Source organism: Tripterygium wilfordii, chromosome 17 (genome assembly GCF_013401445.1).
Source record: "Tripterygium wilfordii isolate XIE 37 chromosome 17, ASM1340144v1, whole genome shotgun sequence".
Taxonomy (NCBI): domain Eukaryota; kingdom Viridiplantae; phylum Streptophyta; class Magnoliopsida; order Celastrales; family Celastraceae; genus Tripterygium; species Tripterygium wilfordii.
Genome location: NC_052248.1, coordinates 9,176,497 through 9,203,955, shown reverse-complemented (window position 1 = coordinate 9,203,955; position 27,459 = coordinate 9,176,497). Strand labels below are relative to the sequence as shown.

The following is a 27,459-nucleotide window of genomic DNA, read 5'->3' as shown; positions in this document are numbered from 1 at the left end:
CATTCTAGCTTCCCACAACATGCGTTGAATTATCAAAGTCAAAAGAAATGCTATTGAGACCGTCAAGAATTATCCAATCACTCTAACTACAAGATTACTCCACTTATCAGATGCAAATTAAAATTTGATTCACCCAATAAGAGGCATTTATACAGCAAACTCAAAAAACCTAATCAGCACACCACAATGCATTGAAATAAGATCAAATCCGATACGTTGATTGCCAGAGCCTAGCACACCTGAAACTCCTCCTCATCGTCAGTTTACTATTCTTCAATGGTTGTTCTTGATAAGGTTACTGGAGTCGTTCTTGATAAGAGATCAGAGAGGTTAGAGAGAGAAAATAAAGTTATAGAGGGAGATGAGAGGGAGGAAGGAATTGTTACAGATAAGTTTTTTTTAAAATTTTTTCAAATGACATGTCACAATCTGTTGAGTTGGACGTCAAGTCATCATACACATCAGCACATCCAATGTTATAATAGTTAACCATTTGCCACGTAAGCATTGACCCTGCCCGACACTGTAGCAATTATGACCGAGTACTCAAAAAGTCTTATTTTGGAAAAATGGGTGATGATTTTGTAACAAAAAATCTTTGAGTACTAAAAGTGAATAACCCTTTATCTTTCTGTGATGAAAAGTATATTGAACCCAATCTAAGCTCAATAACCTCAACACAACAAAATCATGAAATGACCAAACTCAAAGAGCAAACCACAACCCTTTGAAGGACAATTTAACAACATATTGCGAACAAATAAAAATATACATTTATGAACACAATATCGATATTATTTTATAACAGATAAAAATAGTAAGGAAAAATTCAATGTAAAACCATATCCAAATCTACATATCATTGATAAGAGGACCATTAAGTCCCAAACTAAACAAATAACAAAAATGATGTCAAAAAACAAAGGAACCATACCATGAGTAAAATGAACAAAAAAAAAAAAGCACGATAAGCTAAACACAACAAAAGCACAAAATGGCCAACCTCAAAGCGTAAACTACAATAGTCTTTACCCAGCTCAAGAATAAAAAATCTCTCAGCACGTAAACAAAGATAGACTTCGAATTGTTAACTAACACAGTCACATCAACAAAACTGTGCAAATTCGAAAGTGTTACCACAATAACCCAAAAAAAATCCACAATCTCCAATTAAATTATAAAGATAATTAATTCTAGAAACTCAAAGCAAAATAACCAATGAGCATACAATCGACAAATCCCAAATGAAAACATACTAGGAAACATCAAAAAATATAAATCGAACATGAATTCCAATGATGCAACGAAATAAAGGATTAATTGCAAAACTCAACCATAGAACATTTAACAAAAGACGAAGATAAAGACCCACGACAGGCGTACAACCGTAGAAGCGAATACAATCTACCCAAAATGACGATCAAAGATGATCACCATCGTGCACCCGAAGAAGAAGACGACAGTATAGAACCTAAAAAATCCATCAGTTGACACACAGAGCATTGACTAAAACAGTAGACACGTGAACCACATAAAACCAAGGCATGTGTAAAAGCCATCTGCAAAAATAGACAAAAAAGAAGAGAAGTGAAGCGAGTAACAAAACAAAATTGCGCCCCAAAAAGAACATGGAAGCAAAAGCACAAAATAACAAGCAAACTCACGACGATAACCGTCGGATGAAAAGTAACTGAAGCAATCGGACGGCCCTACTACAACTACAACTAACACAACTTGCACAAGTACAAAAACAAACGCCGCACTCCCCACGAAATCACTACAATTCTTCGGATTATATAATATAGATAGATAGATAGATATGTCCTTCACTTGTTAATACTGTTTCTATTATTAGTCTTGTATTAACCACGTGGCAACAACTGATAGGCTTGGCAGTTATAAATAGTAGTGGAAGCTTGTAACCGAAACTAGTTATGAAATGATGTTGAAGATTGCTCTTCTTTTCTGTTATGTGTTCTCTGCGATTACCTTCAACCGCGATATCCAAATCTTGCTAGGTTAAGGTTCGAAAGGAGCTTACCCAAGCCTAACATACTTAATTTTATAATATAAATTCATTAAAGAGTTAAGGCCCTTGGCCCACTAAGCTTGAAATCATGGGCTCAAACCCAATACTCTTATCTACTTTGCATGTCTATCAAGATCAGAGCCCACGGCCCACCAACTGCCTATGTCATACATTATGCAGTCTCACACCCATCAAATGTAATGACATCTTATGTCATGCCTGTCGCCCATAACAGACGTCACACCAACCTGCAGACTGATATTCGTCTATAACAGAATGTCACAGTCTGACAACCGCCTGACAGTTGTCCAGGATTGCACCAATCAGCAGCCTGCCAACAAGTAGTTATAAACTAATTTCTTAAGTGTGAATAACAAGACAACTCCATCATGACCCCACTTGATAGTTATGTTGACTTAAGGCTTGATTATTCTTTCCTTATATTGTCAGTTAAAGTATGCATATGCATTTTTCATAAAGATTCCCTCCTATATCCTCACGACACATGACAAATATATATTTTTTCCATGCGCCTAGCCTGTCTAAATCCTTCCTTCATCACTTTATGGGTCCTACTACATAATTTCCTAAACATCACCTTTACCTATCAATCATCCCATTTGAACAAACCCAAGTTCCTAGATAATACTTTTCTCAAAAAGTACCATGTCATTTGTTACTGAAGAATATATAAATAGTCATCCCCCATATTTGGGAAAGGTATGCACAAATAAGACTAAACACTCAACCAAAGCGTTCTACCCAAATTCTCTGTCAACATATTCAGCCCAAACATCATTCCCTGTCGGTTTCCATCCACGGTCATATCCCGCCTTACTTCCAATACTGATTTGACCATCGGAGTCTCTTTGTCCGGCACCCCCCAGTCTAGTATAAGAGCTTCTAACGACTCTGCTCTTTGAAGTATTGTATGAACCAAATATTGCATACAATCATACGTCATCAAAAGTTGACTTTTCAACGATTATAGGTTCAAACGCCTACAATTGAAAAGATACAAACCAAGTTTTGGCCCTTGAACCTCCAATAAATATTAACCCATTGATTAGTAGGCCTGCACTTTCAAAAATATTAAGTTTTTATCTTAAACTAAAGAGAGAGAGAAAAAAAAATAGACGAAAATAGGCAAGAAAATGGGTGTCTGAGAGACTACATGGAAGAGACAAGTGCTCTTTCGTGAGGGAATCGAACGTACGCTTAATCCCAACTTCGTTTAAGCAAAAGAGTGACCGATTCTTTCTATTAAATTTTTTTAAGCTCAACAGATTTGAGTAACATTTTTAAGATTTTGTCGAATTGTTTCAATCTTAGCCTGTAGTAGCTTGACAGTAGGAAGAGTCTAAAGGCCTAACCGCAGCTATTGAATCAACTATTCTTATTCAAGCTTTCTTGACGTCTTTCTACGCGGAATCTATTCAAAACATATATGCCATGTTTCTTATTTTGACAGGTTATAAATATCTAAATTGGAGATTTTTAGATAGTTTTTCAGATCCATTGTCGATACCAAGTAACAATCAAAAAATTTGTGTCCATTTTTCGGGATATTATGCATGGATCAGATATATCATGGTGAATTCTTTAGAAAAAATGGGATCTTCCACAATAGAATCTGATAAGTGATATTTCGAATGTGTACATTCAAAGCATTGAATAAACTGATAAAGTTGGTAAACACCACTGCTGGAATGATGGAATAATCCCATTTAAATCAACTTTCAACCATCACCTTTCTTGTTTAGAGCCTTTTGTGGTTGGAACTTCACCTCCTTATTGACTCACATTCATCATGAATCGCCCGTTTCTCCCATGGTTTACTTGGTCTTAGTCTTGCCAGTGCGAGCCTTACGAATAGCACGTTGAATTTGTTTCTCATGCTCCCTAAGCATGTCTTCAAGGTTAACTCCAGGAGCAATCAATGGTCCAGAGTAGTTGGTACGAGTTTTCTTGGCCACATAACCCTGAGTTCACATGCAGCGACCGGTGATTGGTAAAGTATATAATATGAGTCAGGATAATAGACTTTCCAAATGATATAAAAGAAAACAAACTCCTTACCATTGTAGACTCTTTTGCATGTTGTTGTTCATGATCCTTTCTATACGACCTGTCCAGTAAATGGTTGGACCAATCATGTTTTTCCGATGACATACTATCATTTACGGGCCAACGATGATTCCTGTTAATACCAGTGTTACTACAATCCAAATGTGAACTGCCTCCAACTCCGACCGAATTAGAAAATCTGGACAATTGGGCTGCTCCTTGATGCACCAAAGCACGATGACTACTTCTTAACCTGCCAGCGTTCCAAGGAGAACCAAATACTCGGCCAGCCCCATCTACTGGATGTATTGACTGGCCCCGGTTAGAATGAGGATAAAGCGTTTGCGTAGCTCTCTTTGGTGCCTCGATTGAAATGTCAGAGCCACCATCGTCTTCATGATTGTACTTCTCACTCGCGTGTTTAAGGTTCGACTGGCCTTGTGTCTTCTATATCAAATGAGGATTAGAAAAGTTAGACCTTGACGTACAAGACTATACTTTGTGAAAATTACTACATAAACTCGCATTTACTTGCATGGATGCAGGTAACTCTGCACTGGGGTCTGGCGCGGGCACAACTTTAGAAGCTCTTGAACTCTTCCTACTTGATTCATGCCCTTTAGTAGTTGCTCTTTGCCTGTTTCCCAGACAGATTTGTGGGCAACATTAATTTTTAAAATATGAATCCAATCCGCATAACTCGACATAACATGGTTGATAACACATTATTAATCTTCAGAAACTAATTAACCAAATATGCACAAAATTAAATAAATTACTTGCTTTGAGAAAGAAAACATTTTCATTCGAAGATGGCTTACCTCCTAGCATCCTCATTTCCAAGCTTGACATCAAACTCCTTTGTAGGTGGGTACTCGGGTAAACTACTTGTGAAGAACTGAAAAAAAAAAAGAAACAACAATAAAGGGGAATTCATATCATGGATTCTAACTATATATTTGATGAAACAATGATTATCAAAGAGGCTATTTGGGATGGTATGGTAGAAAAAATAAAGATTAAATACTATATACCTCAGCTTGAAGTGCCGAAGAAGCAGTCCCTCGCTTTTCAGGTTCTACAGCAAGGAGGACATCTAAAAGTGCCAGAGTCGATGAAGGGAAGTCCTTGAATGTCTCAGCAAGACATCGCTTATAAGGATGTCGAGGCTTAAAAATTGTTGCATGGGGCAACTTAGATTTCTTCCAGTAGTCTTCAGAGGGCGATCCACAGAGTTTGAAGATCTTATGTAGTTGCTCCACCTACAAATCATAAACTATCAGATATGGGTATTGAGCAAAATGATTAATTTACACTAAAAAATGACCAATTATACATATAAATATATACCTCTGTTCTTCCTGTCATGATAGGCTTGCCTGCGAATAATTCTGCAAGAATGCAACCAGCACTCCACAAATCCACAGAAACTCCGTAGTCTGTTGCACCAAGCAAAAGCTCAGGTGGTCTATACCACAAAGTTACAACACGACTTGTTAGAGGTTGCTTCTTATGGTGACTGAAAAAACTTGCCAGTCCCAGATCACAAATTTTGAGATTGCCATCATAGTCAATCAGAATATTTGAAGCCTTGATGTCACGATGCAAGATCCCGTGACTATGGCAGTGCTCGAGTCCATCAAATAGTTGTTTCATATAACATTTGATCTACAAAACGAAAGCATCAAAAATTCAACATAAGAAATCCAGTATTTTTTATTGAAGAGTAAGTTCATAAAAAATGATAAAAATGTCTTCATTGTTAGGTAAGCTGATCCAATTCATATATCAGCTTCCATATCCGCCTATAAATCAGAACTTGACTCTTCTGTTGAATAGTAGCTTCCAAATTTACTCCTACCTCAGAATTTGACATGCTTGAGCAGAAACAGTTTTTGCATTGCAATCTTTCTTATGGTAAACATTCAGTGAAGGTAATCAAATTGTTTCTAGCTCCATCCGACCATTTTCAATATGTCTTAAGGTCCAAGGCCAACAAAAAAGAAAAGAAAAGAGAAGCGAGTACCTGAGCTTCATTGAACTTAATCCCTGGTGTTGCAGCAAGTCTTGCAAGATCATGCTCTATATATTCAAATATAAGGTATAAACTGCCAGACACCCTAGAAGTAATAATCCCTTCAAGCTTTATGACATTCGGATGATCAAGCCTACGCAAAATGATGATTTCTCTGGCCATAAACCGAACACTTTCAGGATCCTTATTAGCAAACCGCACCTTCTTTAATGCAACTATTTTGTTTGTATCCAGGTCGCGTGCTTTATACACACTACTGTACGTTCCTTCTCCGATCTGCATTACATATGCACAGCAGAAAAGGTTATTCGTAAGAAGTTAAAAGAAATCAGAACCATGAATAATGGTAGAAGAGAAAACCATTCGACTATCATTCACCCAAAAATAGTGTTAAATGTAGAGTAGATATAGTCTCAAACCGATTTAAATGTAGAGTACATATGGCTAGTAGATTTAAGACAATGAGCTATATATCCATATATGGATACAAACTTACCTTCTCTAACTTCTCAAAGGAGTCGGCTCTACGAGGTGCCCAACCGTTAATTGCTTCACCAGCTGCCACAGCAAGCCAAGATGGCCAACCAGCAACAACTTGTGCTCCTCGAGTACCGTTGGTCACGCTACCTATCCTAATCATCATTAAATCCCCTTTCTCTCTTCCTACACTAGCCCCAACATCCAACGTCCCCTGACTTTGGAGTTGGGGCTTTGTGGATCCATCACCAACAGTCATCGCTTTCTTCTCCCTCTCATCAGAATTTACAGGAGTATTGGAAGGCTTATTGCCATAATTAGATACCAACCTTGCAGTGGCATTATTGTCTATACCATTTGCCTCAACCTCAACATCAACATCATCCCTCTTAAAAGAAGCAGCTAGCTGCTTGGAAGGCTTGTTTGATGCTTTGCATTTCAAATGTTTCTCAACAAATTCATTTGTTCGAGTTCCTCTCGAACAAATGCAACCCATATCTTCAATTCACAATTCTCTATTTCAAGCAGAAAACTGTAGAGATGCCACAAAATCTGCAACACCAAGTCCTTATCACCTTCTCTCTTCTCAGGCATTAAGCCAACAAATTTATCACTCCTCCCCAAATATAAAATCTTCCTCCAAAAGCTGGGCAATAATGAAATTTACAAATCCCAGAAATCAATAGCACACACCCAGATCCCTAAACCAAATGAATTCGGTGACAATAGGAAAATCAACCACAATATGGTTATCAAATTTGAGAAAAATGATCTTGCAAATCTACAAGAACCAACTACCTAGAGGGGAAGAAAAAAATAGTATGAAAACAAAAGATAGAGAAAATTTTAAAGTCATGAGATGTTTCCAGATAATTCTGTTATGACAATAAATCACAATCAGTTATGCTACTCGATCGCAGATACATAGAAGCAACAAAAACAAGGCCAAAACAATAATTATAATTTATTACAAGAAAAAAAGTAAATATTCTAAATAAGAAAAAAAGCCCAGCAATTTACAATTCAAGGTGTACTTTTTGGATATGTCACAAGTAATTTGCGTTGGCAGAGCAAGATAATAAGCTACACCTGAGGAGAAGAGGAATACGCGGATCTGGGTCCTAAAAATAATAAAGTGTTGTTCTGGAAGAAAAAAAAAATAAAATATATATATATATATATGTATATGTATATGTATATGTATATGTATGAACTAGTTTCGCTATCTCAAACAGAGGGGAGATAGGAGTGCAAGTCAAGCAGATGCAATATACTTATATACATAGAACAAATTGTGCTAGAGTGCAGGAGCGCAAACAGCGTGGAGAAGATTTGGCGCTATGTGGCAACAAATAGGACTCATAAGAAAGTTGCTATATGGTGCCCATTTTCGGGAAATATTTATTAGTCACATCCATTAATCGAGTTAATATCAAGGTTTTGAAAATCAAACCGATCATTGAACTGAAAATTTTTTCGGTGCAAGGATCAATTGTTCAATCGGGGTTCGAACCGAGTTCAACATAATACACTACTATAAGTATTTATTTGATATAAATGATAATTAAAAATATTTCATATATTATAATACTCACAATAATATAGAAATACATCACTAATATGTCTCTATTTAAAAATTAACAGGTTCTTAAGTCTTGACATAATAGAAAATACAATATATAAAGTGATAAAATAAATAAGCAAGTAGTTATTGAAAAACGAAAATGACATGTAACCCAACAATTTGGTAGCCCAAGGAAACCCAACAGGTTTATTCCATTAATTTAATCTATGGAATAACTTTATTCCACTCTTTTATCATAGAATTCATTGTCCAAAATTTATTGCTTTAATATAGATTTTATTGTTTTTTAAAGCACGGTCTAGAATTCATTGTTTTAGTTCTGAATCCATTGTTTTTGAAATTTCATTGAAAAAAATGATGCAATTAAGATCCCTTCGATAAAATTCATTGACAATAGATCTTGTTAAAAAAAGTTTTATGCGTTGATTCTGAATATGTAATTTTTTTAAAAAATCTAACATGTATTTTGAGAGTTAAAACATTTTAAAATTTCGTTTAAAATACTTGAGCTCCCATGGGTTATTGATTGAAAAAATACAAAGCAAAAAATAGAATGCATGTGTAAAAATATTTAAGTTATTAAATATATATTTATTGTAATGTATATAATAAATAAATGTACAAAAATATTATTATACCTAAAGTAAGGCTCCAGATATCCTATTAGGTGTACATATATAACCTAGTTAAGCAATAATTGGTAGTTGGTGAAATACCGGTAAAGGATCATGGCAAAGCTAAAAAATGGTTGACTGTTCAAGTTATTATTATACCCTCGATGACTAGTTATGTTTGAAATGTACTTATTTTACTAAATAATTACACTGGATTTGAGCATACATTGATAAAATATCATATCATTGATTGCATGAGCATGGTTGATAGATTGTCACATTCGATTTATTTTTGTTGTCTTCGAATTCTACTTTTAATTCCTTTTCAACACAGGTCATAAGCTTTCTATGTTCTACTGGGCATTGGACTCACCCTATTCTTGTTTCTTGTTTACCTTTGTTTTTAGGTGAGCAGGTTGAGAAGCAACTGTTAGATGCATGATGCGGTGTAGTCCATTTGCTCTATTGACACTTGAATTACAAGTAGAATTACCTTGTTTACTAGGAAATTGGTTAATTCCACTCTTAAACTTATTATCATGTTTGGCATGGTATTCATGGATATGTTTTTGGATTATATCCTCTATTATTTAGGGGTTTAGACACCGGATGAGATATTCTCATATTTGGATGTTCGGTACGTGATGTACATGGATTAGACAGGTTGCATGATTTGTGCATTAATTATGTTTTTGAGAAAATTTTATGGGCCACTTTTGGCAATTTTTCATTTTAGGGATTGGTTTGACATGTTGATGTCATTGCTATGCAATGTTGCGCCATGTGCATCATATGATCCTGGGGCATTTTTGTCATTTCCTCACGTACCCTTTCCCTATGAAAATCGAGGTGTGATATGAGAGACATAGAGGAGAGAGAGATGAGTAAGAGTGTGCAGAAAAGAAGTAGAACCAGAGAAGATAGCAGACTATAGATAAGAGAACTGGAGAAGAGAGTCACGTTTTTAAGGTCTAGGCTCGGGCCGGCCCAAAGTTTGCCCAAGTGGTCGGGCTTCGAGCCAAGCTCAACCCTAGAAATGGAACTCAGGCCCATTCGAGGCATAAGGCCAGGCTGCCCAAGCTTGATGCAACTTTGGGCCTGAGCCGGGCATTGGCCCGCGAGCAAGGGTAGGGTCTCGACCCGCAGGCCAAATGGTGACCCTAAGTCTAGGACTAGCGTGGAACACTAATTAACTCAATTTCATATTCTAATCAGTTTAGGTTCTAAATGCACTTAATTTTATTCAACTTATTCGAAATTAAGAAATACATGTATATGAGAGTATGGTTAAAGTTTTAAGTCAATCAGACTTGAATTGGTTAAGATTTAACAATCTAAAGTTCAATACCCTTAGGGTCCGTTTGGTTCATTGTATTGTAATGGTAATAGGATTTCCATTACAAGTAATTGAATTGTGGTAATGAGAATTGGTGGTAATATGATTACAAGGTAATCCTATTAAGATGTTTGGTTTACAAAACATAATTGTAATCCATTTTTAGTTTTTTCTAAGATAATCGCACGACATGCGTGCCGACCCTTTTCTCTCATTTTTCTTGTTCTAGGGTTCATATTTAGGTCTCGATATCGGGTCAGACAAGACCAAAAATTTAGTGCCCAAGCCCGGATTGACCATTCGGGTCGGGTTTGGGACAAAAATGAAAGCTCAAGCCTGGTCTGAGCCAAGATAAATCGGGCTTATAAGCCGGACTTTTGGCTTGGGTCGGGCCAATATCGGATTTTCAACTCTGGTCAGGCCGAGGCAAAGATTGGACCCCAGGCTGGGGTTCGTACTTGAGTCTAGGACGAGTTCTCGTTCGGGTCTGGCTCTAGCCCTGATCGAGCCTGGGTGGGGTTTAGGCTCGAATCAGGCTTAGGCCATGTTGAAGCCCAGGTCAGGCTCAGGCCTGGGTCAGGGTTCGAGATTGGTCGGGGCCAAGTAGGGTTCAGGCCTGGGCCTAGGATAGGCCATTGCTCGGCCTTGCCTTGAATTTAGCCCATAGGGTCGGGCTCAAAACTAAGGTCCATGCCCGCCCAAACCAATATTCGGGCTGCCCAAGCCCGATGTTCTTTCAGACTTGGGTTGTGCTTTGGCTGCCATGCCACGCACACGAGCCATTTTGTGACGCCTATTTTCAAGTTATATATTCTATTTAAAAATAATATAATAATACAAAAAAAATTGTCACACTTAAAAGATTGAGAAAAAAGTTAGATGAACATTATTTACATCTCATTTTTTACTAAGTACACCCCATTAACTCTTTAAAAACACACTAGAGTGAGGTGTATTTAGTAAAAAATTGTGTGCAAATAATGTTCATAAATTAATGTGTTAAGACTTTCTTTTGTCCAAATGATGGTTTAATTGCAATTGTAATTGAATACCATAAAAAATTTTGGTATTGTGATTCCTTATTTTTATAAGGATTTCACTTACAACTAACCATATTACCATTGCATTGCTGTGTTAAATTGTACCAAACATTATAATGCAATAGGATTACCATTATCATTGCATTATGTTGCAAACCAAACGGGCTCTTATTTACTTTGTAAATGACAATCGGTCAACAAACATTTGTATATATGTACAGGTATGATTCAATCAACATTAGAACCAATCAAGTTTCAATCAAATTCATCGTCATTCGTAAGTCATCAAACTTTGATAATCAATCATCAAAATTAAAATATAGGACCTATGGTCAAACACTACCAAAATAAAAACTCTCCAACTCATACAAAAGAGGACCTTCAGTGTCAGGTAAATGATCTGGAACCCTGCACTCTTGATTGCTAGACTTAAGAGAGAGATCCGAACACTCTTGACTAAAAGCATCTTGAATTAACTTAGCATCACCGTCGGAGAGGTCCTTCGAGAACAAATTCGGGCCAGCCATAGTTCACATTTTCTCTTGTGCTGGAAGACAAGGATATCAGGATAGTCACCTCTGATGCTAGTTTGAATACCTGATACGTCATCAAGACTGAGTTTTTTTTTACCTGATCAGTACTTAAATAATAAAATTCCCATATAGGGGCACTGATGAATTATTGTAATCAACATGTCGAAGTAGCAACACAATGACGAATGACAAAGAATGTGTAATAGCTTCAAAATTTTTTTAGTAGAGTGCAAATACGTATTTACGATCAGTGTTTTAAATATCAATACTAGAATCATACCGGTTAGGCGATGGGTATGCTATATAACTGATTCAACCGCTCAAGAGGTATATATATATACACACACATTGTAGACATGGGCGGAACTAGCATCGCATATTAGGGGGTCGAAATTTTATATGGGGATCTGGGGTAGCGCCTCTGGAATTTTTTATCGCTTGTTAACATCAAGATAAAAGTAAAAAATCATATTCATAAATTTGATAACATGATTACAATTGATTTTTTTTTTCGAGTTCTTATGTTTTGGTAATATTACATAATAATCTCATTGGGAATTCGGTCAAACACTTCGTGGAAGGAGAACATGAGAGACATGAGAAACTGTATGTGAAAGGTGTTCTAATTTTAAAAAAAAAAAAATTAATTTGTTAACACCTTATCAAATGACTCTTTGTGATTAGTATTTTATTGGGTTAAGGGGATATGTATTATCATCATTAGCTGGATCATTTATCTTTTGCGTTTACTTATTCAGTTGGGCTTGTAGTTTATTAATGTATTATTTTAGGGTCATATTATGTAACTAATATTTTATTGGATTAAAGGAGACATGTATTAAGTTATCTATTTAATATTATATGTTCTATATAATATATATATATATATATACACATTAAAAAATTTAATGCCTAGGTGTTTGATTACTTGCCATAAATAGGTTTTTATTGAAGAATATGTCAAAAAGGAGATATTTTCATAAAAACATATCAATTTGCATCGCTTATATAAAAAAAATGAGCTTCCTTTCGGAGCATCCTATAAACATAGACTAGTATAAAATATAAGGTTAATGATGTTAGGCAAGTTTTAAGGAATTATGGATGGTATGATACTATATCTATTATAAGGTCTTGTATACTACAATGACATATAAACTTGGACTATCTACAACTTGGTATAATTTTATTCAACTAAAGATATAGAATTCTTATATTATATATTTTTATAAATAAGAAACCCAAATACCGAAAAATGATAGTCATTATTTCTAACTTATATAATGCATAGTTTACACATAAAAATATTATCTTCCCAAACCAAGCTTGAACTGTTATGTAGTGTTGTTGTTTCATACAAAAAATTAGTGTTTTTGTTTTTGCTATTTTTCTTGCATTAGTATGAGGTAGAGTCCATGTATCAACTATTTTTTTTTTTTTTATCCTTTTCAAAAAAAACTAATTTTTTTATAAGAAAAAGAATTTTATAAGAAAATATTAAAAAAAACAAGAGCAATGTTACATATCTCTACAATATCTGCCATTTTAACTTAATGTTGAATATTAATTTATTATGAACATAGATATAGAAACCAAAATATTAAACATTCACATTAAAATTAGGATAAAAAATAGGAAAAATTAGAGATAAGGTCCTCAATTAAGAGTTTTGTTCCCATAATGACACTCAAATAAGTTTTATTCCATGAGCTCCCTAAATATTAAAATAATATTGCATAAAAGGATAAAAATTATAAATATTTGTTTTCTTGACAGAAATACCTTCATCTTCTCTATTTGATATCCAAATCGGATCTCGCTCCTCCGCTGACTATTCCAGCTAGCCAATGGGTGGGGATTGTGCACCTAACTCTGGGCAACACTCCCATAGTGGTTGCTTGCGGTGGCGTTGGCCTTGACTTCAAGGTCTGATTTCAATGGAACTAGCAACTAACAGCGGTGAATGATGGTTGGGGGTTGGTTGTGGTGCTCCAACGCTTCTATTTAGTGGATTGTCAGCCTTGATCGATGGCCGGACGACCATAGTCCACTCTATCCATGGGATCTGTTGATATGTTATCTGTTCGACTTGCTGATATATTTTTGTCTATAATATAAATGTTTTTATTATATATGCTTTATTATATCTATTTGAAGACTGTAACACGATAATTTCATTTGGTAATGTCACCACAATGAAGGTCGAAACATAAGAATTTCTTGTAAACATATATCATATCATCAGATCCAAAATGGATATAATATCATAACAGATATAATATCAACAGATCCTAAAAAGATATAATATCAACGAATCCAAAACAAAGATAATATTAATAGATTCAAAAACCATAACCAGTTTAACTCATGTCACAAATCCAGTTTCAAAGATGATGCACCTTGGTCTGGTGGGTTGATTGGTGGTGTTGATGGTCATTGGTGTTGCCCAAATCGAACTCTTTTCCGAATCGTGATTCGTGATTTCGCCAAGCTCTCTACAACTCAAGTGATCATTGATGATTAGCGATGATTGGGCTTTGGTCTGACTACCATGAATCTTCATTTTGGTGGTTCATTCCTCATAAACGATTGCGTAAGGCAAACTTACTCTATGGAGGCGTAAGGAAGAAAAAGATTAAATATTTTTCACAATGTAAGGGGTATTTTGGTAAATTTATCATTTTTGTCCATATTTATATATATTTTTTGACTTGTCATTGAAAGATAATTCTCACATTTTATTCGGTGTGTAAATCTCCCAAAACATTTTCTTCTTTTGTGTAAATCTCCTAAAAATTTTTGGACCAAATATTTTTCAAAACTAAAGAAGATGGAATTATTAAACGCCGTGAACGCCGCCAAGGAAGATCCACGTAGGTCCGGGAAAGAACCCGAGCCAATGACTTGATTACGAGCCTGGAGGCTCGTACGACCCAGCTGGAGACAGGCTGTCACCAACAAAGTCCCACTCACCTATTCCCTAACTACGTTCTCTTTGTCCCTCTCTCCTCTCTTTCTCTCTTCGCTCGCTTTCTCTCTCTCTCGGATTCTTTCGCTGTTCCAGTTAGGGTTAGCTGATCGTGTTCATTGGTTTCCGGAATCTCCTTTCGGGTTCGCCAGATCAAGGTTCTACTCTGCGTAAGCTCTCGTTTGATTTGTTTGTTTGGCTCATTCTGGTTCTTTTCTCGCTGTTTATTATGGAAATTAGGGTTCTTTATTTATTTCTGTCAATGAGGTTGTGTTTTCTGTTATTTTGTGGTATTTTAGTGTTGATATCACGGTTCATGCAGTGCTGGTCAAGGTGAAATACCAGTATTTTTCATGTATATTGATAAGAAAGTTTGATTTATAGTCTCTTTTGCTCCTTTGATGTTTTTTCAGTTTTTTTTTTCTTAAAATTTTTTCCTTTTGTGTTATTTCAGTTTTTTTGTTACAGTTAATGAATTCAACTACATGTATGGTTGTTTATTGGCTATTTGAATCAGAGAAGACAGAAATTGTGCATAGGTAACTGGGAAAAAAGGATGCGCTTGGCAATTAGTATGAACATTCTTGTGCTTTATATTTTATTTTTATCGGGATGGAATCTTGGTTTTGGAGAGTAATGGTTAGATGAGTTGTTCATGGATACTTGATTTATCGGCGATGCTATAGTGAGCGGTAATACATATTGTGTCTCTGCAGCTAGGTGAATGTTTAGGTTAATATAATCATTCTACTTCAATGTGCCATATTCGTAAGCAAATCCATGTTTCAATGATGGTATAGTAAGTAGAAATATGTTCAGTGCTAATAAGGATAGTGCTTAGCCTATGTAAGTTGGTTGTAAGCTTTTATTCTTTAAGTGGTATATGAATTTAAGTATTTAACATTTATATGCATGGTAAGTTATTCAAGGGCATCTAGTTATTAAAATAATTTTTATGGTGGGAAGACTATATGTATTCTTGAATTTCTTTATTATTTTTTTGCCTGGGAGTTTTTGCCTGAAAGTTTTTGCAAGTTTCTGAAATACTATTTAGCGTGGGTGACGTCATATTCATTATGACACAACAATGCACTATATACATCTGTCATGACTTGGCAAATTTAATAATTTATATATAACGATGCTTCTTTCCTTTTCCTTAGTCTTTGTTGTCTTGCGGATTTTTCTTTCTCTTCTTCACATGATTTGTCCGGGATTAATAAATATATGTGATGCTGGAGTTCATAGTATCCAAGTGATTGCAAGTTAACTCAGTTTGGACTATTACAATTTACATTTACATGGTAAGTGGTAATGATTTTACAGGACCGGTGAGAGATGTTGGATGAATCTTGCTTGGAGCTTCACAAAGCATTGCTCTGAGAAATTGTATGTTATCAAATTGTTTTTGATAAATCTCAGCCACTCTAACCTTGGAAGCTGCTAATATTTAACGTACATCCTGGGACGGGTGTTATATACCGCAGCATTTCTTGTATCCTTGCTGGTAGGGAGCATGCGTGGAATCTGTGCTTCGGGTAATGCCCCTGACGAGATTTGCTGCCGATGCATTCGGTGTGGTGACAATTTGTCTAGTTGCTATCTTGATTCTTCTTGGATTGCTGTGTATTGTCTACTTAATTTACTTCCGTGCTCGTATTCGTAGTCAAGGCTTTAGTCAACTCAGTTATTTCAGTGGTCCTTGGATTGTCCGGATAATACTAATTTTGTTTGCTATCTGGTGGGGTTTTGGCGAGATTCTTCGGTTAAGCTTGTTGAGACGTGAGGGAAGATTGTTGAATGCGCTCAACCTGAAATGGCAAGAAAATATTTGCAAAGGATATATTGTTTCGAATCTGGGATTTGCAGAACCCTGCCTATTTCTCACCCTCATATTTCTCCTTCGTGCTTCCTTACAGATGGAGTCTGGAATTCTAAACCAAAAGGGGAATGGAAGGACAGTGGGATATGTTCTTGTTTACTGCTTCCCTGTTTTCATTCTTCAGCTCTGTGTTATTCTAATTGGACCCCAATTAGATAAGGATAGGAGTTCCCTGCGGAAGTTGCCGCATTATTTCACAATGACAGCTGATCATCGTGGGAACACAAATGCTGCCAGTGATGATGTTGCCTTCTGCACATACCCTTTACTGAGTACTATACTTCTAGGGTTTTTTGCTACCATCCTAACTCTCTATTTGTTTTGGCTGGGAAGGAGCATTTTGAAATTGGTGATCAATAAGGGCCTACAGAAGAGAGTTTATACCTTAATATTTGCTGTGTCGTGTTTCCTTCCATTGAGGGTTCTTTTACTTGGGCTATCTGTTTTATATCATCCAGAGCATTTTCTATTTGAAGCTCTTGCTTTCTTGGCTTTTCTTGCCCTTGTACCTTGTGTCGGGGTGTGTATATGCGTGCTTGTGTACTGTCCGGTTGCAGATTCTTTGGCCCTGAACCTACAGGATTTGGAGGGCAGAAGATTGATTACTGATGATCATAATGAAACCATCTCTCTTATTGCTAACCAAAGCCACATGGAAGAAAGTGGTCGAATTAGCCCTGGGAGAACCTCAGACGCTTCAACCAAGCGTGGATCTATTTCTTTCCGGACTTATGAGAGAGATGCAACCTCGACCGGGACATACGTGGAACTGAGCCTTTTCTCTCCTGGTAGAGATACGACTCCACCAGGATCACCTCCGCTCCTTGGTTGGCCAATGCGACCGCTTACTCAAGCTCTTGGATCCTAGAAACTTGCAAGAAACTGAGTACTCACTGGTGATTATCCATTTTGTGGTGAAAAAAACTGGTTGTATGAGTGCGAAGATGAATATCAATTTTGTGATGATGAAAACTGATTGTAAAGGGTTTAGCTTCAATAAATAATTTTGTTCTTGGATTGTTTTCTAATTTTTAGATATGACGGGTCGGCCTGATGGAATTGATAATCTTTTCTTATTGTGTAACATGGTTGAGAAGGCAATGTACCTTGGAAAGTTGGGTGGTACAAATTGTGGTTTTCTGCATATGGAGGGTTTTTGGATCTTTTCTTTTTAAAATTTCAAAAGTTTAATGTTCCTTCGTTGTAGGTGTTTGCTGCTTTTTTTAAAAAAAATTTTATTTGAGTTTTCCAGAAATGTAGTGATGTGGTAATGTTGTAGACAATTTCATTGGGTGTTTCGGTTAACAATTGGTTGAGTTAGACATATATGCATTCAAGGTTTAAGCATATGTGTGTTAAATATTCGATTCTAATGAGAAGTAAAGTTTTGGTTGACAATCGGTTGAATTAGACATATGTGTTTAAAGTTTAAACATATATGTGTGATTTTAATGAGAAACATATTTTTTAACCTTATTTAAAAAAATGTAGCTTCAAAAGAAAAACATATAAATCTTCATATGTGCAGAGAGGCCTATCAATTTCTAATTTATTTCTTTATGGTATTATACTATTATTCGTGTTACACAAAACAAAAGCTATACTATTATTTGTAATTGACTTCTTTTTTTTAAATATCATTGAGAAATATGTTTTTTCATTGGAATCGAATCTTGAACACATATGTTTAACTCAGTCGATTGTCAACCGGGCCACCTCTTGTTGGTTTTCGTAATTGACTTCTATTAAACCTATTAAGTATTAAGCATAATGAATAGTAAGGATTATAAAATTTTCCTCTATTACTGATCGCTAGACATTATTTTTCTAGTTTTTTTGGTACCCCTTTAGGGAAATAAATAAATTGCATATTCTATTTGTTAAAAATGATAAAAGGGAAGTGAGGGAAGAACACCTATATCTTTTTCAATGTAGGACGACAAAAATGTAATTTTTATTCGATTCTTTGTTTATAAAAGTAAAATAAGCTTTCTTTTCAAGTAAAAAAATCAGTTTGTGAAGGTAATTGTCTGACTATATAAAGTGATGCAAAATATGTAAAGGACTATTTTTTTAAGAAAATCATTGGATTATGGTAATAATTTTTGTGAAAGGAAAATAAATCGAACATAGCATTTCAAGAACATGTCGCATGCAAATTAACTTTTGTTTCTTAAAATTATAGAAGACTTGGACTTGATGTGTTTTTCTTCCAATTTTACACAGCTTTTTCTTTTTTTTTTTGGGTAAGAGAGAGGAATTCTCCAAGGGCATGGCCAATAAAAGACGTTAAGCCCAAACAAATACCTACTCCAAAAGAAAAAACAATGCTGCTAACTATCTTGAGTTTTTTCAGCTCAACCCTTCCCAAGTTCCTGTAGCATTGCCATCTAAGCAGGTGACATGGCAAACATTGCCATCTAAACAGGTGACATGACAAAAATGAATTTTAAAACGAGCCTGCATTACGATATTGTTGGTTTAATTTTTTTCCCAAAAAGAATTTTCAAAACATTTTATCTATCAAAATACATGTTAGATTTCGAAATAATTTTTACATATTTGGAATTAACGATTAAAATTATTTCCAATAAGACCCATTGTCGATAGTTTTTATCTGATCATTCTTAGTTACATTGTTTTTGAATAATAGTGTAATTTAAAAAAGAAAACCAATGGAATTTCATTACTTTTGAGTGTTCTAGATGTTATTATATTATTTTCAAAAACAAAGTAATTAAGACGGCAATGAAAAATATATCAACAATGTATCTTTTTGGAAAGCATTTTACATGGTAGAACATATATTCATTGTTCCAAACAATGGAATAGAGATTATAGACTAAAAATTGGGCTGTTTTCAGTATTTTATTAAAATTATATTGTTCTTGAAAATAATGTAATTACTATATATAGGCTATGTAAATAGTGTTTGATGTGAAATTCCTTGACAGCATGATATTATAACAATATAATTACAATATTTTTCAAAAAAGTAAAGATTTTATTAAAATATTGAAATTAGGCATGTGTTACACAAGAACAATGTAATAAAGGATGTGTTACTGTTTATCGACTTTTACTCTGGACAGGAGATCTCACAATTTTGGTTGTTAGGAATAGGAGTTTTGTGGATATGAATGTTGGATTTGCAGGTGAGCCAAGGCTTGCTGTCAGGCCAAAGGATTTGATAGGATGATTTGTAGGATTCTGCACCTAATTTAACCTCTACATCAAACAGACTCTGCGTAGTTAGAGAACACAAGCTGCTAGCTCGAGGTTTACCTTCTGGGAAAAGGACTTAAAATGCCTAGAGTGTCAATCTGAAAAAAAAGGAAAACATAAGACTAATCACCGAAATAAAAAGAGCTCATATTAGAATGAAATGAAAAACAACGCATTGTTGGAATACATCAAGATCTTCATTGAAAAGAGATACATCCTGGGATGTAGGCGTGCTTTACAAACTTAAACTAAAACATAGCCGTGGGGGCTTTTGGAAATGTAAATCTAAGTATTAGTTGACGTGGAGCCATGCTAAATAAAAAGATAAGTCGATAATGCACGACCCTAAAAAACATTGCCAACCAAAATAATGCGAAATAGAGAAGCCCGGTACATTGGGAATTGCGAAACAAGGCCACAGCCCAAGACACCATCTCTATGGTCATAGTTGTCAAAATCGCGATTTAGATCGATCTTAGATAAGCAAAACGATTTAGATCGTTTCAAAAAACCTTATTTTGGTGAGCTTTTACGATCTTAGTGTCCGATCTTACCAATTTTAACACAAATGTCAAGAAGCCTATTAAACTGATGTAGCCCGTTAAATAAGTTATGGGCTTATGACTGAGTGGTGGGTATTAAACACGATGCACGAGCTTGGAAAGAACGCCTATCAATTATAATTAAAATTCTTGTTCTTTGGAAACAATCAACACTCAACAATCATGGTGGTCAAACGTAAGCATTATGATATCCCAGAAACATAGTCGCTCACAGTGGTCAATGGATGGACCTTGTGCAACTCTCGAGCACAAAAGGATTTGTAGATGTTTACACGTTTGGAGTAGTCCCACAGAAAACTTCACAAAGTTAAATTCTGATGCTACCCTCTATGATAATCACATGACATGAGGAGAAGAGGGTATCGATATTTGCTGATCTCTTTCCCAAAGATGAGATGCTGATAGGTGAGGCTCTTAGAGCTAGAGCCTAGAAAGGCATTTTAAATGGTCTCATGTTATTATTGGAGATCTTAGAAAATTATAATTTTGTGTTATATTTTGACATCTCCATAAATATATTGATAGTACTAAAATAACCTCCATTCAAAGTTCGTCACGTGTCTTAACACATGGCATACGAAGAGACCATCTTATGGGTGAACATTCAAGAATATTGAGGAGAAGAGCTCCTCGACTGGACCAAGGAGCCACCCTCATGGTATGACCGAGCACCATGCTCAGAATCCAAGAAAACCAAATCCATTTAAAGACCAAGAGTCACTTAACCATGATCTAGCAGACTAGGGAGACAACTAACCCTAGATGCATTTTATACATAAGTGCATCTTATTCATGTCACACATCACACACAGGGCTTATCACACACCCTATACACTTGGCTTACTTCTCACACCTTTATCTTACAATAGGCACAACAAGAGGACAAGATTGGCAGTCTTTTAAGGAAAGTGCTTTTACGGAGGCCATCTTTGTTCTTGGATTTTTCTGGTCTTCCAATCAGAGCCAGCATCGAAAGTTTCAATCCAGTCAAACAGATAGGATTCGATCTCATCCACAAATTCACCAGCATAAGGTTGTCGCCAAACAGCTTCGAGAATTTGTGAAGGACGATACCCATTAAATTCACACATTCGTGGTTGTCCCTAATAGGACCAACTCTATTATGGAAAAGAATAAAGATAGGATCCACCATCCTACGATCTCGTCGTAGATCAAGGAGAGAAGATCCACTCATAGCATAACTAAAAATCTTCTAGCTCATATAAAAGACGACCCCTACCATAGGTAAACGGATTTGAACTTTTTGCATTACAACATAGATAATAGCAATTTGAGAGAGGAGCTCCGAACACCGATCACCTTTCTTTTTGACTGTTTACTTACTTGAGTGTTGTAGTGTGCAGATTATCCTTCGGACCAAAGTGAATGATCCTAACTTCAGCCCTACCACCATGACATCCTCAGAATTGGAGACAGTTTTAAACATCATCAGTTTGGTGTAGTCTGTGGGTCGAAAGATTTTTCAGACTTGAACAATGGTCAGGGCAAGAAGTCAACGTATTGGCAACAACTCGAGGGTAACTGGTCCTCAAAACTGGGATGGTGAAATGACCCTCCCATCGTTTATCTTGGTCATTAGAATGCTCCTCGAAATGAGGATTAGAATGTTTCTGCCACTGATCCCGAGAAACTTGATGCTCTCATCACTAAGAGGCAATTCATCCAGATCATGCGATGGATGGATGCTCTCACTGAGATAAGGAATGCTCCTCAGCCTCCTCTTTAACAGCAAAAGCATAGGTACCAAAACTCTCACGACGATGAGGAAGATAAGAGGTTCAACTCTGGTAATCCAGGGCACCGTACTCAGACTAGGGGCTCTATTTGAATTGTCCAAGAAGGTAATACCAAGAAGACTTATGTAGATGATGTAAGAAGGCAAATGGAGGAGATGATGGATATGAAGTTTGTCGAACTAAGGGACTAGCCCCTTGCGGGCTCATTTTATGTTAGCTCTCTTATACTTTTGTCCTAGAGCTCCAACATGTTGAGATGCTGACTAACTTCAAGGTCTTGACCTTAGAGAAGTATGAAGGAGCTACAGACCCTTTCGATCACGTCATGGGTTTTAAATCCATGATGGAGTTTTGAGGGGCAATTGAGACAGCATTATGCAAGGTATTTCCAGTCTCTCTAACAGGAATAACAAGGACTTGGTTTCTATGGTTACCCCGTCATAGCATTGTCAACTTCGAAGATGTAATATCCCGTCCCAAAATAAAAATGAATAAAATATACAATAATGAAAATAAAATGAATAAATTGGATTTAGTTATAAAAAGAATAAATTGTAAGGTAAAAAGAATTATTGGGAGGGTTAAAAGAATATTAGAGTTAAAGTTAGGGTGAAATGAGTAAAAAAAATAAAATAAAAGGAAATGATTTAAAATATATATATATATATATATAAACAACTAAAAGTAAAAAAATAAAAAATAAAATAAAAAAGGATTAGAGGGGGTGAAGGTCTGCGACCTTCACCCGTAAATTTAAAAAAAAAAAATATAAAACAGAGAAGAAGGGCAGCCCCTTCTCCTCACTTCACCACCTCCGGCGACATTCCGGCGACTTTTCCTGCCAGTAAAGGTGCTCCAACTTTTAAACCTACAACCACACTAAGAAAGAGATGGATTTAGGTAAGTTTGAACTTAGGGTTTGTGGGTTTAAATGGGTTTTGGGGATGTTAATTCAAATGGAGTTTTCTTTGTTTACTAACTCGAAATTAGACTCTAATTTTCTTATATTGTTAGGTACAAGTGTGATTCTTGAATCAATTCAAGAGAAAGCTTGAAATTCTTGAGTTAGTGGAACCAACAAAGTTCAAGGTAAGGGTTATTGACTCAAATTGCTTTAATTAAGGTTGGGGTAAGATGAAAATAATATTGTCATATGAATTTAATTGTTTAACCTTAGAGAATTAAGGTAGGAAATGAATTTAGTGAAATTGGGGATATTGCGTAGTATGGAATGTGAGACTTGAAAGGATTGGTGAATATGGAAAATTAATGAAGCTTACCTTAATGAATAGGTTAGCGAATTGGCGTGAAGTATACGTTACTTCTTGCTGTGCGACAGCTCTGGTGTGGTGATGGGTTGGGGGTAGCGGTCCATGGGCCTTGCTGGATCCTGCGGGATGGGTCGTTACAGAAGACTTATACAGCAAGTTTTTCCTACACTTCGCTAGTGCCAAGAAGCCTATTAAGACTAATGTTAGCTTGATGAGCATCATACACAAAAGGAATGAGTCCCTTTGAGCATTCATGACGAGGTTCAATAGAGAATGCTTCAACGTTCTTGATTTGCAAGCCCCTATGGCTATGGCATCTCTAATTAGGACTATTCGCCATGAACATTTCAGGAGATGTCTCTTGAAGAGGCCTCCTCGAAAAATATGTTAACGAAGTGGAGACTATGGGAGAAGTTGACCATGTTCCCATATCTCCATAAAGGAAGAAATCCCTAGTAGAGAAAGAGCAGTCCATAAAAGATCGGTTGGGTCTCAAGAAGACATCAGGAAAATAAGATCGAGGAAGGGGTGACCCAAGAAGGCTGACACGACACCTGGTCTTTGATGTGCATGTAATTGTGCAGACTTTTGCGCGTATTTTCTATACTCGTTCTTGGATAACCGCTCAAGCGCAAATGGTCGCTCAAGCACGTAACCTTCCATTCCAGGAAGTTGGTTGGAGACCGCTCGAGCCTTCTATACCACTCAAGTGCACTTGATGATGGCTACTAGAATAGAAGACGGAAGACTGACCACTCGAGCGTTGCATATCGCTTGAGCGGGCCACAATGTATACCTCTTGAGTGGGCTAGTATATATTTGCGGATACAACAAGTTGATTTTGAGCCGCTCGAGCGCCCATGACCGCTTGAGCGAACCTCGATTTCTGCAAACTCTGAATTTTACCATAATTAAGTTTTATTGGTTGTAAAGAGTTAGTATAAAAGGCGGCCTACAATTTTAGGGTTAGACACACTTTTTCCTAGGTTCTTTAAGTTTTCGCAAGATTCAAGGATTTGAGGCTTCCTACCGAACAACCATTCCATCAAATCAAATCAAGAGGTTTTTCTTCATCTCTTTCTTTCATGTTTTCTCTCTCTAGACTTGATTTTGTTACTTGGATGATGAATTGTAATTAAATCTCTTTGCTAGGGCTTGACGTAGCCTAGTATGATTGTTGTAAGTATTTCAATTTAATGAATGCATAATTTTGGTTCATGATTATTGTCTTTAATTTCCATGCCTATAGTCTATTGTTTGTTTGATTGATTGACCACCAATTGAATGCTCAGTTAGACTCATCTAATTAGGACTAAGGAATGAACTGAATTCACGTGTCCTAGTGGAACCAAAATTAAGGAAATCAATTATCGACTACCATGAACAAAGTTTAGAGGATTGATTGGTTGTTATAGTTCTTTAGATCGTAATGAGTTATTAGCCTTGGGTTAACAACTGCAAACCGAACAAGATTAATCCATTGTTAATAATATTTGTTGGCACCGTGAACGAATGAACCAGCATATTTGAGAAAGAATCAACCCTTGCATTGGAGCTATAATTGTGTGTTTGTTAATTGAATGCTTGTGATAGGATTACTAGGTGAAATCATTACCCTAGTGTTTTTCTCATATTGATATCTCAAAAATATGAATTTTAATTCATTGTTAGTTAGTTTAATTATATCATATTTTCATTCATTCATCATCACCTATTATTCATACATCTAGTTAGGTACAATAATTGAATTAAGTAGTCTCTGTGGGATCGACCTCGTTAGTCCTCGGTATACAAATGATACCTCTCTCAATACCTCACTAAGGAATGTGCTCATGGAGGTCTATGATACCGACCACCTAAAGTGGCCTAAACAAATAAGGGCTCCCTCGGGATAGGAATCAACAGACAAGTATTTTAGACTTCATCGAGACCACAATCACAATACTAATGATTGTAGGCATCTCAGAGATAAAATAGAAAGTCTCGTCGTAAGAGGATTCACCATCCTACGATCTTGTTGGAGATCAAGGAGAGGAGATCCACTCCTATCATAACTAAAACTCTTCGAACTCATATAAAAGGGGACCCCACCACAGGTAAACGGATTCAAATTTTTTGCATTACAGAATAGATAATAGAAGTTTGAGAAAGGAGCTTTGAACATCGAACGCTCTCCTCTTTTACTATTTACTTACTACTTGAGCGTTGATGCGGTCTCCTTGAGCACACTCTCGGGACCTCCATAACTTATGTGCTTCCTTGTGCAAATCATCCTTTAGACCGAAGAGAATGATCTTGACTTTAGCCCTACCATCTGTGACGTCCTCGGATCCGGAGATAGTTTTGAACATCATCATATATAATAATTATATTTTAATTTTTATGATCTACAAAATACTATATTATGTTAATTATTTATATAAAGAAAATTAATATATTATTTTACATTTTTTTTTAAATTTTATTCAATTTTATGATAATATCTTATGATCTTTATATGTAAGATTTCCATTTTGACAATTTTTGTTGTGAATTAAACGATAGAACTCGAGTATAGAAAATCTACGGAAACAAAAGAGAGAAACAAGACATAATATTTAACGAGATTCGATACAATTTGCCTACGTCCTCAATCAAAGAACAACGAAGAATTCGACAAATATGAAGAAGATTACAAAAGTGATGAGCTCTTGAACTCAAGAACTAACTCAAATTCCTTTCTCTCGGACGTTCACAAGTACAAACCAACTCTTATATGTTACGCTAAACATAAGACACGGGAACCATAATTTCAACTCAAAACCTAAAATCCGTGGTTTCGTCGAGTGGGCTCAAGCATTTCTCAAGGAAGAACAATCTTATTTGAAGTGAAAATTCAACATTGAGCCAAAGACTCCACTATTTTGACTGTCGCTCTCTATAAATGCAAATAGCTCCCTCTACTATTTTTGGGTTCAATGTGAGATATATAACACAAATAACTTACCTCATTTCTTATTTGTTTGTGTGTCTTTATTGGTTCTGACGCATCACCAATTACTAAATCCTTGGGATGATTTAGTTTAACACGATGTGAAGGTTTAGCAGATTCTGAGGTAGCCTGCTCCGTGGCTTCTTCAACTTCCAGAGTGTTTTCTAATTGTACGTTGTCTTCTGATGTAGGTAACCTGTAAGTTACATCAAATTTATTTCTCCTGGTACACTGATTAGTACCTTCTTCTTCTTCTGACTAATTTGCCTGTGTGACTGAAGAATTTTCATCAACTTCCTGTGTATCAAAATCATCAGTCAGATTGTCATTAAGAACTATATTATTTGACTCCATCATAGCATTGGTGCTTTTATTAAAAATTTGATACGCACGGCTATTAGTAGAATCCCCAAGAAAAATTCCTTCATCACTAGTCAAATTTGCCAATGTTTTCACGATCTCGTAATATGAAACATTGACTCCCGAAGACTTTGAAGTATTTTACCATAGGTTTCTTACATTCCCAAAGTTGATAACATGTGCACATTTCTGCTGTGCACATGATTTGCAGTATTGCATGCAGTGTTTATTACTTCTGCCCGAAACTTATGTGAAAGCGACTTAGCATGGATCATTGTCTTCTCCATTTTCTGCAGTAGTCTATTCTTCCTTTCCACTACACCATTTTGCGGAGGTGTTTTTGGAGCAAAAAACTCATGCTTGATTCCATGCTTTCTTCAAAACTCATCAAATTTGACATTTCCAAATTCTGTGCCATGATCTGTTTTTATTCTGCACAAAATGATACCCATCGTCCAACTTGTCAGTATTTAGCGGTTGATATAAATCTTTAAACATTGCAAAAGTCTCAAAATTTTGACATAGGAACCTTACCCATGAAAATATGGAGAAGTCATCAACTACAACCAAGATATACTTTTTAACTCAACTACTCCCAATTCTTGTGGGTCCCACGAGATCCATGTGGAGTAATTCAAATGGTATTGTAGTGCCAATTGTGGAAGTTTTTTATGAGAAGATAATGTTTGTTTACCTAGTTGACAAGGACCATACTAACCTTGAGCTTTTTCAATATTCGGTAATCC

General features: G+C 35.9%; 2 protein-coding genes across 4 annotated transcripts; one reads left to right on the top strand and one right to left on the bottom strand.

Annotated features, from left to right (window-relative positions):
* Positions 1-3,630: 3,630 nt before the first annotated feature.
* Positions 3,631-7,852, bottom strand: LOC119982395 (probable serine/threonine-protein kinase At1g09600). Of its 2 annotated transcripts, none has more exons than XM_038825735.1 (8): positions 6,628-7,852; positions 6,123-6,407; positions 5,447-5,764; positions 5,131-5,358; positions 4,918-4,994; positions 4,628-4,733; positions 4,109-4,540; positions 3,631-4,011 (listed from the first exon to the last, which is right to left on the bottom strand). In XM_038825735.1, the coding sequence occupies exons 1-8, from the start codon at positions 7,102-7,104 to the stop codon at positions 3,865-3,867; spliced, it is 2,070 nt and encodes a 689-aa protein (XP_038681663.1). In that variant the 5' UTR covers positions 7,105-7,852; the 3' UTR covers positions 3,631-3,864. The 2 variants fall into 2 exon arrangements, with proteins under 2 accessions (XP_038681663.1, XP_038681662.1); XM_038825734.1 differs by having other exon boundaries at positions 4,109-4,543; positions 6,628-7,850.
* Positions 7,853-14,686: 6,834 nt separating this feature from the next.
* On the top strand, positions 14,687-17,626 carry LOC119982396. Of its 2 annotated transcripts, none has more exons than XM_038825736.1 (2): positions 14,687-14,842; positions 16,011-17,626. In XM_038825736.1, the coding sequence occupies exon 2, from the start codon at positions 16,226-16,228 to the stop codon at positions 17,432-17,434; it is 1,209 nt and encodes a 402-aa protein (XP_038681664.1). In that variant the 5' UTR covers positions 14,687-14,842; positions 16,011-16,225; the 3' UTR covers positions 17,435-17,626. The 2 variants fall into 2 exon arrangements, with proteins under 2 accessions (XP_038681664.1, XP_038681665.1); XM_038825737.1 differs by having other exon boundaries at positions 14,698-14,854.
* Positions 17,627-27,459: the final 9,833 nt, after the last annotated feature.